The sequence below is a fragment of the Dicentrarchus labrax genome, unplaced genomic scaffold, assembly GCF_905237075.1.
Source record: "Dicentrarchus labrax unplaced genomic scaffold, dlabrax2021, whole genome shotgun sequence".
In the NCBI taxonomy this organism is placed as follows: domain Eukaryota; kingdom Metazoa; phylum Chordata; class Actinopteri; family Moronidae; genus Dicentrarchus; species Dicentrarchus labrax.
Window position 1 is genome coordinate 4,495,048 of NW_026136705.1, and position 12,195 is coordinate 4,507,242.

Consider the following 12,195-nt stretch of genomic DNA (forward strand, 5'->3'; position numbering starts at 1 on the left):
TACAGGCTGTGTTAATATGAATAATTAAATTACAACTATGCTACAGGGAATGGACTTCTATTCTTGTCAACAATGAACAGTATTCCTGGCGATGATAAAGAAACCTCTGCATTGTAATATTCAAATGCTGATGTCAGTGTGGCAACCTGAGTGTATTAACAGGGTCAACATACTGTTATGATCAGTCTTCATCAGCACAGAGGGGAGAGACATCAGAGCGGAGTGAAGCCGAGGAGAGCAGAAGATGTAAGTTAAGACTCTGCTGTATTATTTGAGATCTAATGTTTGTGTGTATACAGAGGTGGAATGTTTATCTATTCATGCATGTAAAGTCTAATTTATTTAATGTTGGAAATTCTTCTTTTCAGGAATATCCTCCTCCTCCATACTACTCCTAATAATAATAATGATAATAATAATAATAATAATAATAATAATAATAATAATAATAATAATAAGTATAAATGTCAGAGACAGTATTAGGTCATAGAGTTGCAAGCCACAATTACAACATTATAAAGTTGTCATTAAGAACATGTTACATTTTTAAAATAAATATAAATATAATTACATTATTGATTTTAATAGAATGTTTTCATATTTTTTTACCTTTGGCATTATTTGTATAATTATTTTTTTGACTCAGGGCTTCATCATACTCATTCAATAAGCTAAATAATAAAGGTGTGAACAGCAAGCTTTATTTCAGAAAATAAATTAAAACAGTTATCCATTCAAGACAAAGAACTCCAGTCCAATATAAGGTATATATAAAGATTTATATACACAAAATCTTAAAACCCAGCTCATTATTATGAGGTATTTCACCGTACTTTCATAACAACTTAAAATTAGAAAATAAAATAATGGTTTTATTTAATTCCAGAAGTTTATATTTCATTTATTTTCTGTTTTGCCTTTTATTTTATCAACACCATCTCCCCAACGACTGCTTTATCAGGTTAAGACCAGAGCAGTTATTTCATAATGTTTCATTGAGTAATGCAATATATAATTTTAAATACTTTGGGTATCTAATATATTATTGAAGGTATTAGTGAAGGTGTGCTTGACGTTACATGAGTTATGATGTTAAAATAAGCCTAACACAAACTGACAAACAAAGAAACTAAACTGAAAAAAAAAAAAAACCCATGTGAAATTGCCAGAAGAAGAAAGGCACACACAGACGGAAATCTTGAATTAAGTTATTTATTTGCACCAAACTGGCCCTCTTGTTGTGTGACGGCCAGTTTCTGTGCCATAATGATACACACCTGTATAGTACATGACAAGGTGCAACAGTGCACACTGGTGTTGAGAAAAGGTAACTGTAACCAGAGTTACCTTTTGTCAGGGTATTTTACCTTCAACAGGAAGCGTTAGTTATTATGATGTTGAAATAACAACACTCGAAAAATAATTAATACTCTGGACAGGAAATATCTCAGGAATAGCAATCTGACTATTTTTCTTCTCTGACAGTCAATTTCTGTTTGCTTACATGAGGATAAAACAAACAAATATATATACTTAGGGCGATGTCCTTTCTTAGGCTTCCTTCCATTTTAGTGTGAATTTCCCTTTTTCTGTCACCAACCCTTTACTGCTGCTCAAGGAAACACTTGCAACAAGGTGCCCACCTGATTTGGCCTCTTTCACTGTACATGTGCATGTACAAGTGAGTATTGCATTCAAATTCTTTAACATGAGCCCATGGCTGTTGCCCTGCATTCATACCCTCCAGTTGGGTCTAGGCCCACTGCTTTACATTATCTGTATTTGACTCACCTAACACATTTTCATTGGCTAAAGTTGCACTTCTTAATGTGAACAACTGATAATGACCGCCTAAACTTTAAGTCCAGAGAGAGTTAGGACATGTACGAGTTTCACTCTATTTCCCTAAACCTGAAGAAAAGTTGTTAAGATCATTGTGTTTGGTTCACTGCACACTAAAATATCCCTTTCATCCAACAGAGCAAAAATGCAGTGGAGTCTGTTTCTGCTCATTCTGATGGGTAAGTGGATCATCTTACCAGCTCTACTGCAGTATACCTGTTTTTAGCTGTGAATTAACACAACTTGATCTGGAGTCACGAAACTGTTAGACTACTAACAGCACAAAACAGTGACACACATAATCTGATTTTAATTTATTAATCAGATTCTTGTTGTCAGCACCAATACTGAACAATATTTTTGTCTGTTTTTAGGTCAGTGTTCCTTCTTCACATGTCGCCTCTATGGGTACCACTTTATTGAAGAGGAAAAGACCTGGGAAGAAGCCCAGGCCTATTGCAGAGAGGAATACACTGACCTGGCCACAGTGTACGACATGACAGACATGGAGAGACTCCGTTACTGTACTGATGAAAAACACGATGCCTGGATTGGGCTGTACAACATCCCAGGAGAAGGAAACAAGGAGTGGCACTGGTCTCTGCCAGGAGTGGAGTATTCGGAGACAGAGACAGTGTGGGATAAAAAGGAGCCAAAAGATTTTGGCAAAAATGAAAACTGTGCGTTGAAGAAGAAGAACAGTGATAAATGGAATGATGTTCCTTGTACTGATAAATATATGTTTATCTGCTACGACGGTGAGAGTTTATAGATATTAATACTATTGTGTGTTTACAGCATCATCCAGTCTAACAATGGTTTTCTAAGTCGACATATACCTCATTTATATGGAATGAAGTAAACACATGGTAGATTACTGTGGTGTATATATAAAACGTGAATTCTCATCAAGTATGGGCCTACCTTATTATGCCAAACACACTTTTACCAAATAAATATCTGAAGTGGAATCGTGTTAATTTATCTCACATTAGCATTTCACCAGTTTTAAGTAAGAAAAAAACAATATTTCATGAGACTGAATGACTTGATAAGATGTGTATTTCCTTAAAACATACATTATAGGGTGTATATGGTGATATACGGTATATTTATATATATATTTAAAATAAATAACTTTCTCTGTTTATTCCACAGAAACAAATATATCCAGAAAAAAATTCCATTTGATTAACGATACGATGAGCTGGCCCAAAGCTCAGAACTACTGCAGAGAAAATCACACCGACCTGGTCAGTGGACTCAATCAGTTAAATGACACCGATCTCAAGGAACAAATTCATTCTTATGATGTGTGGATCGGCCTGTTCAGAGACACCTGGAGGTGGTCAGATGGGAGTCATTTCTCTTTCAGAAACTGGGATCTGAAGTTATTTAAAGATGACGACAGCAAGAAATGTGCTATGACTAAGTTAGATGGAACTGGAAAATGGGACTCTGATGATTGTAATACAACAAAACCCTTCTTCTGCTATGAAGGTGAGTTTTACAAAGGTCTGCCTCAAATGTTTTCTCCTATAAGAGCAGCACTGGAATCAGTCGGAAGATCCCTCTCTCAGTTTCTCTCAGTCTCTCCACATTGTCACCAAACATACAAGCAGTGATTTAAACCTGGAATCAGTCTTGAAAATCCACATTGGATCTCAGTGTTCCCAACAATTAACTATAACAAAGCTGCTCATATGATCCTGTGTTTGTTTTAATTCCTTCCATGACAGATGAAGTGATCCTGATCCAAGAGAGTAAGACCTGGGAGGAGGCCTTGAATTACTGTACAGAGAACTACCGTGACCTGGTGTCCATCACTAACCCTCATCAGCAGAGATGGGTCCAAGAGAAAGCCAAGAACGCTTCAACTTCTCATGTCTGGCTGGGACTGCGCTACACCTGCTCTCTGGATTTGTGGTTCTGGGTCAGTGACGAGCTGGTCTGCTATAACAACTGGAACTCACCTGCAACCACTGATAACTGTTACAGCGCTGCAGCCATGGACAAAGGAGGACGGCATGAGTGGTTCGAAAAAGCTGATACTGAGAAGTTTAATTTCATCTGTGCTTTATAGTAAGTTTTAAAACCACCCTAACCACCTTATATTTCTGGTGCATTTTTCTGCAACAAGCTTATACAAAACTAACAGTGTGTTAGTGTCTATGCAAATCTTACTGTCTTATCTTAGTGTATGTAAAATAAATCTGTACTGTTTTGCTTATTGCACTCACAAAATGCTGATGATGTTTTGGTTAAGATCAGGTGATGGTTATAATGTATAAAAACATATTTTTGCTGTGATAACATTTTGGAGTTTTATGTAAATGGTTGATTGATTTTCTCTGATGCTGACTAAACTGATAAACCGTGATGTCAGCATATATTTCATTGGCCTGATAGAAATGTAATATTTACAAAAATGGAGCCTCTTTTTGTGTAAAAACATAGATCATAATGTGTAAAAGGACTCTTCAAATTAAAAATCAGAATATCTTCATAGAATTTTAGTGAAGTGTTTTAAAACCATTATGTCCTCTAAAATCTTTGAGTTCACAACTACATAGGGATTTCTCCATGGGTGTCATCCTTATGTGTTTGAGGTCACTAACAGACTGAAGTTGGCTTTTTTAACAATTCAATGGACAGCTTGTCAAAATAGTCAAAACCTCTAGTGGGAAGTCTGAGAAGTTATATGGGAATGTTTATGTTGGTGATATCTATTAACACTAGAGGGCGCACATGAACCAGCTGTCTGCTGCCTGCAGCCACTGGAAACAGGTTGATTTGCTCACGGTGATGGTCCTGAATGAGTTTATATTTCTTGTTGACTTTATGTGAGGAAACTAGTTGTTAATAATTTAATTAATATAACTAAAACCCCATTACACATATTGGAAACTTTACTGTCCCTATTTGTTGAAATATGTCTTTATGTGTACACAATACTTTTACTGTATTGATATTTTAATTTAATAAATCTAATAACAATACATTGGCACTCTTTTTCGAGAATGTGTACTGAGAAGAACAGTTGAAAAAAAAAAGTACTTTAAATAGCTCTCTGGTAGACAAACTACGTGCTTATCAGATGATAACAATACAGCTACATCTACAATGAGGTAATCTTTGCCAACATGTCAGCCATGCTGTTTATTTAGCTTCAATAAGCTTAAAATGTGCATGTTCAGCTGACCTGCTGTGCACTGACTTAAAGGCTCTTTAAATGTAATACAAGGAGTTTTTAATTGGTTATAAAATTTAATACTGATGCCTCTATATGACTTACATAGATAAGCTATTTCTATATACCGTATTTTCCGGACTATAAATCGCTCCGGAGTATAAGCTGCATCAGTCAAAAAATGCCTCATGAAGAGGAAAAAAACATATATAAGTCGCACTGGACTATAAGTTGCATTTATTTAGAAATGTATTTCACAAAATCCATGACCAAGAACAGACAGAGACTATGTAACTGGAGACATAGAGGCCAAAAAGATTGAGAATTCTACCGGGAATGTTAATAAGGACGAAGAAGTGAAATGAGGTGAGCTGGGCGATATGAAGGCGGCCAATTTACAAAAGATTCACTGAACAAAAATGCTGATGTGGTACATGAAAATGTAGCTCAAAATGTGGAGAATCAATGCAATCAGGCATTTTGGTCGATGTCAAAGGCAAACGCTGGCAGCAGAGCAAATACTCGGGAGGCTACCTTATTTAGAAATGTATTTTACAGCATCCAAGACCAAGTCCAACAGGCAAGTTACCGGTAGCAAGTTCACCATCCATTAAATTCTTCGTACTCCGTGTCGCTTCAGAACATAGTTGTATATATAACGGCTCTGGTTGTCACAAGCCTAGAGCGCCTTCTCGCGGCTGTGGACGGTAATGTTTAGGCTACTCCTCGTTTCATGTCGGAATTATTATTCAAAAACATGTTAAATTTCATATACAAGTCGCACCTGACTATAAGTCGCAGGACCAGCCAAACTATGAAAAAAGTGTGACTTACAGTCCGGAAAATACGGTAGTTATTCTTAATGTCTGCCACTGGGTCAGATTCCCCTTGAAATCAATGAAACAAGGTGGTTTAAACACTGCTGCTTTTTCCCACAGAGTCTGCCAGAATCAACATAAAAAACTTTTTTTTAAAATTAATCCAGCAATTGTCAGCAAATATAATTTAATAATAATTTAGCTGAGGTTTATCAACTCAGCCAAGACCATCGGTTACAAGCAAAAGCAAGAAAAGAAGGCTGATATGCTGTTAGGCTGCAGACTCAAAGAGAATTAGATGATGTAATAATGTAGAAAGAGATGCCTAGTGGTTATACAGACAGGGACGTGTCAAAGGAGTGGCCTATAGGGCATCACAGGCCACCCCTGACACTTGATTGGCCATCCCAGGTGCCATCCCATTGTCCTAAACTATGATTTGCTATGTTCCCAATCAGAGGTTGGACCTTGAACATGTAATGTTCTGTCACTGGTTATTGTAAATGTACGTCTGCTGTCAGACTTTATCTTCAGTCTTCAGTTTGCGTTACCTTTTATTTTGGCAGGCAGCTGCGGTTTTGTAAGCCCAACCTTTTCAAGGTTCCAGCATGTGAGGCTCATATGACTCATACCAGGGTTCATTACATCCAGTCCCAAATCGATGATAGCTGATAGCTGATGTTTCTCACGTGGATTTTCAGTAGCTTGAAATTTGAGTACAATAACTCCAAAAAACAGAAGTGCTGAATATTTCACCTCAGAATAGTTCTCTTGTCAGTCAAAGACTCTCTGTAACAGAAATTTGTGCGGACACAACATTGCACATAGCAGTCAGTAGATGTTTGATGTGTTGCCAACATTTTATTTAAAGGAATAGTTCAACATTTTGGCATATACGCTTATTTGAAAGTTACTTGAAATACTTTCCTAGGACTAGGAGTTCTGTTTCCACTGCAGGGACCAGGGTTTGTATTAAGTTCTGGGGACATTATTTTACCGACAAAAAAGTTCCTGTTTGGGGCTGTACTTTCTAAAAGCACAGGGACTTTGGTTGTGGGGCTTGTAGCGCTGAACCTTTCTGATTGGTTGACTACTCACAGTGTTTTATTTAAGCCACCACTTAAAACTGCATCCATCAACACGGAGTTAAAGAAAGCATACAACAGATGAAGAGCAAAAATGACTAAAAATAGCCATCTTTTTTTTCATACGTCAGCGGACTAATTTGCCTTATGTTTGCAGGTCTTTAGTCCTCGGTGGAAACACAGACAGCGATGAGCTGAAGGAACCTTTTAATTCCTTAAAAAGTAGTTCCTGAGACTAAAAGTTCCCGGTACTTTGGGCGGAGACGCAGCTTTAGATGAGAAGATCAATACCAGCCTTATAACTGTTTGTGAACTATGAAGCTACAGCCAGGAGACAGTTAGCATAAGCTTAGCCAAGAATAAGCACTCGTTCCCCTTCTTTCCAGTCTTTGTGCTAAGCTAAGCTAATTGTCTTCTGGCTGCAGCCAATAAAGTTAAAAACATATTTGCCAAAATGTCCAACTATCCTATCCTCTAATTTTTAAGTGTGCGGGTACAGCATATGCTTAATATAGTGCCTTCAAATACTTCTGTGAACAAAGAAATGCCTTCATAGTATATACTTGTTGCTAAAAATTTCACAATGCAATGCAATGCTTTGGCTCGGTAGATATGTAAATTACTTAAGTAAAATCAGGCAAAAGGAAGCGACCGCCAGATTATGTGTCTCTGAGCTCATTAGTCATATGTAGAGGTGTCGGCTGATTCAGGCATTATGACAATGATGATGATAAAAAGTGACGCACGAGGACGCTCACACAGATAAATGCCATCATCATTATCATCGAGTGTTGTTTTTTTTTGGTTTACAAATAGTGGCAGTCGGTGATGATTCACTGGGGCTCGTCAGTGTTTCATCCAACTGCTACAAAATAAAAGCCCCCTTACTGTAAATGTGGAGGTTGGGTTTTTAGAAAAGGCTCTTAGACTTAAATAAAAAAATGTAATATTTTTCATACTTTTTTAACAGCTTCTAGCAAACGATATGTATATTGCATGTGTCTTTTTTCATACTCTCATTATTATCTGCATACACATTTATGTGTTTAATTAGTTTCATTGCAGGAAGAGTGCGCATTGTCTGACCCGCAGGGGGAGAGCGATGCAGACGCTGATATAGAGGATACAGATTGCAGGTTCGAGGTGCACAAACATACACGTACATATTCACACGAGGTATCTTTTTTTGCTTGTAGTTCTTCCCTTGAAGTCCTCTGACCATGTGCCTTTAACCTGATTGGTGCAGACTCCAGGAGCCAGGTTCTCTCCAGCGAATCAGCTTGCGGAGATGCAAGCGCCCGCGGGTAGCGCGGCAAGACACCACGGAGAGTGAAGACGACGGCGGGCGTAGCCACAGTAGTGATGGGAATTCCGGCTCTTTTTAGAGAACCGGCTCCTTTGGCTCGGCTCACTAAAAAGAGCCGGCTCTTTCGGCTCCCAAGTGGCTCCTCATATTTTTTTGTTGCTTAAATTAATTTATTACCAAATTATGTGTAAAATGAATATCTAATGTAAATACATACATTATTTCAAATGTTTAGTATTTATATGGATTTATTAATATACTCAACATGGAACAGAATGCTACAAAAATAAATTATAAAACACCAAAATAAAGACCCATCTTAATTAGACAAAAAGCTGCTTGATATGAAATGTTTAACTTTGCACAGTGTACACACATGATAAAAAGTGACGCACGAGGACACTCACACAGACAAATGCCATCATCATTATCATCGAGCGCCTTTGAACTATCACATCAAAATGTGTCCAAACTTTACTACGTTTCCTGTCACTCATTTTCCTCACCCTTTCCAGTGTGTAGTCTCTGTCTATATAGCGCCAAGGTCTCTCGCTCTCACGTCTCCCTCCCACCTGTTCACATGCTCACTGTGCCGTGTGTGGCTGTAACCCCTCGCTCCCCCCTCCTGCTCAGTGTAGATACACAGATGCTGCCACACATCTTGACCAATCACGCAGCTTTAACAGGAAAAAACGTGGAAATCCGGAAAAAAAATCCGGATCTGGCTCCCAATCAGGAGCCGGCTCCCGTCGTTCACTTCAAAGAGCTGGATCGTTTGCGACCGACCCATCACTAAGCCACAGATCACATCGCTGGAACCTCAGGCACAGTCCGGACAGAGCACACAGCAGGACCACTCTGGAGGTCAGGCCCAGTCCTCTGAAATGACAGGACAGGAGGATCACTTGGTGTTGTTGAAGTGGCGGCCAAGGATTTGCAGTAGGTGGATTTAGATATTTCAACAGTGCATCTGAAGAGAGAAGAGGAGTAAGTGACACCGTTGGGTGTTACAGCCTAATAATAAAAGAAATGATTCCAAGAATAAAATTACATGATAAAATGGAAAAACCTAAGAGATGCATTACTTTCACTGTACTGTACATGAATGATATACAGTGCATTTTTTTAAATATGCAAATTAGATTAGATCTAATCTTATTGTCATTACGGTGAAATGCTGATTAGCAGAATGCAAAGAAGCAGTAACTGCAGTATAATATAACATATGGGAATGTATTAACATTAATGATGTGCACTTTAACATGGATGTAAAGTTTAACACTATAAACACACTTACAATACTGAACTGTAACACAACAAACAACAAGGCTTACAACTCTTATATATAAAGGTGTGTGAAAGGAATAGCATTTGACTGACTGTTACAAGCAGAGTAAATGTTAAAAATAAAAATGTAGACAAATGTAAACACCTGTTGAATAGATCTAATCTTTACAAATGTCCCTGAGAAATAGAAGGTGGGAGTATTATATATATTATTGGCCCCTCAATAACACGAACTGAGGTTAAAATGAGCTAACGCTATTTATTGATTAGCAAACCGTGTCAGGCTAAAGGTTACTATCGTTCTGCAACAGACAAATTATTTCATGATATTTTCTTTACTGTATCTCTGTCTTTGTCGCGTTTTTCCTCCTTTTCTTTTTTTCCTTCCCTGGGCACCGGAAAGTTTTGGTCGTTTTGACATTGTTAATGGTTTCTGGGGTCACGTCATAAAACTCAACCATCTCTCAGAGAGCAGGTAGAGTCTAATCAGTCAGAGGAGGAGGGGGGGCAGGGGGCTTAATAAAGTCTTATTATTATTTAATAGGCTTTGCTATACAGTTAAATTAATGTGGGCTTATTTTTATATTTTCCTTATTAAGAAATAATAGCACCAACTAGTTTTAGTATAAAAATATTGAAAGTTGCACCTTTTTTTTCTTTTTCTTCCCCCATTGTGGCGCCCCCTAGATGGATGGTGCCCTTAGCATTTGCCTATACTGCCTATGCCACGGCCGGCATTGCTGGAGGTAGAGAAACGCAGCGATGTAAAGCCTAATTTTTATTTTTTTATGACTTGCATAAAGGCCTCAGGACAATTCTTTGTTTCTGAGCACATGGTCAGGCCCAACATCCCTTTTGGAACAGTTTAAACACTTCAAGTGAAGTTCGTGTTTAAAGGTATCCTTGGATCCCAACACTGTGTTGATGAAGTAGATTTTAGGAGTCCTAGGGAGAAAAGTATAGTATCAAGGTTTTTTTTTTTTGTTTGAATAAATAAAAGACTTTTTGGAGTGACTGAAAGGTTGCCTAGGACATAGGTTTACTGTGGTTTCATGCGTGTTCCCCCCAGACTATTCAAAACCATTTCATTTGTTTGTTGCAGAGAAACAAGGTTTTGCCAATGCTGTGTTAACACAGCAGCATGGCCAGCATAAACAACCGATTGCCTATTTCAGCACACAACTTGAAATCACTGTGAGAGGAATGCCGCCCTGTTACAGGGGAAGGGGCATATCTACCATTACTATGGGACACAAGATATTTTTGTACACCAATCATGCACTCCATGCACTTCTCCCCCCCTCTTCTTTTATTTTTGATCCCTCACTGTGAGGTTTGCAGCAGTGTCTCATAATCCTGAGCGGCACAGCTGGAAGAGCTATCTTGTTTAGAATATTTGCAGTGTGTGTGTGTGTGTGTGTGTGTGTGCAGAACAGCAGACTTGTGCTGACAGTTGGAGAATATCAACTGTTACATGTTAAAGCCTAAAGGATTTTATGGACCCTGAACTAATACTGTTGGGTACGAGGTGTTACTACACATTTTTGGGACGATAAACATTGGAGAGATGCTGAGGGCGTAATCAGAAAAACAATACAACCATTCATTAATTCTTTATAGTGGGCAATAACACAGTGGAAAAATAAAGACATTTTAGTCACAAAATTTCCACAGGAAAACTGGGACGACATTAAGTGGGCTGTGGTCAACCTCAGGGATAGGTTCAGCTTTGCACTCATTGTTAGAGGCCTCTGGATCGTGCGTTGCAATAACTCCGGTGTATGAATTATCTGACGCTAGTTGTAGTGAAACTGTTACAGAAAATAACATGGGCTTTCCAGCAGGCCTTCCTAGGCTAGAAATACACATAACCTTTAAAGTAAGACCTGTAAATTGGTCTTTTCGGTCTGATAAAGCGGTAATGGACACTAATCACATTTTGCGTACACAAGAATAAAATAGAATAGATCTTTATTGTCATTGTCACAGGTACAACGAAATTTAAAGTGCTTCCGATCAGTGCTTATTTTAGCATAAATTCAAAAAATAATAAATAATAATTTAAAGTGCTAAATAATTTAAGTGCTAGTGTTAATAAAATAAAAACTTTTAACATAATTAGCAGCATACATAGACACACAGTCATACACACCCAGTCGTTGCATATTATTTTTTTGCAGCATTGAGGGTAGTTACTGCAGTTGGATAAAAACTGTGTTTAAGTCTATTTGTCCTTGCTTTAAATGATCGATACCGCCTGCCTGAAGGCAACAGTTCAAACAGGGAATGACCAGGATGGTGAGTATCCTTTATATTGTTCTGGGCTTTTTAGAGGCAACGGGAACTGTGTAGTTCTTCCAGTGTGGGGAGAGGGCAGCCGACGATCTTTTGAGCGGTGTCGATGACCCTCTGAAGCACTTTCCTCTGAGCCGATGTGCAGCTGGTGTACCATACGAATATGCAGTATGTTAGTATGCTCTCAATGGAGGCACGGTAAAAGGACACCAGTAGTCTTTGTGTGATGTTATTCCCCCTGAGTATTCTCAGGAAGTACAGTCTCTGCTGGGCCGTTTTCAACAGCTCAGAGGTGTTCACACTCCAGGAAAGGTCCTCCTGGATATGGACTCCCAGGAAGCGGAAGTCTGCCACCCTCTCCACACAGTCCCC

At 38.4% G+C, this 12,195-nt stretch overlaps 2 protein-coding genes and 1 long non-coding RNA gene across 4 annotated transcripts in view; 2 read left to right on the plus strand and 1 right to left on the minus strand.

The window, feature by feature from the left end:
- Positions 1-12,195, plus strand: part of LOC127364664 (kelch-like protein 13) — a 36,947-nt gene that overhangs the window by 11,333 nt on the left and 13,419 nt on the right. The window lies entirely within an intron of this gene.
- LOC127364713 (uncharacterized) overlaps positions 1-12,195 on the minus strand; it is a 29,375-nt gene that overhangs the window by 3,539 nt on the left and 13,641 nt on the right. The window lies entirely within an intron of this gene.
- On the plus strand, positions 180-4,841 carry LOC127364697 (C-type mannose receptor 2-like). The gene is made up of 5 exons (XM_051402483.1): positions 180-246; positions 1,981-2,021; positions 2,217-2,600; positions 3,001-3,342; positions 3,582-4,841. Exons 2-5 carry the CDS (start codon positions 1,988-1,990, stop codon positions 3,923-3,925), a joined length of 1,104 nt encoding a protein of 367 aa, XP_051258443.1. The 5' UTR covers positions 180-246; positions 1,981-1,987; the 3' UTR covers positions 3,926-4,841.

Coding starts and splice junctions, on each gene's coding strand:
- LOC127364697 (XM_051402483.1), top strand. CDS start 1,988: ATGCAGTGGAGTCTGTTTCTGCTCATTCTGATGG. Junction 2,022..2,216: donor GTTTCTGCTCATTCTGATGG/GTAAGTGGATCA, acceptor GTCTGTTTTTAG/GTCAGTGTTCCTTCTTCACA. Junction 3,343..3,581: donor ACCCTTCTTCTGCTATGAAG/GTGAGTTTTACA, acceptor CTTCCATGACAG/ATGAAGTGATCCTGATCCAA.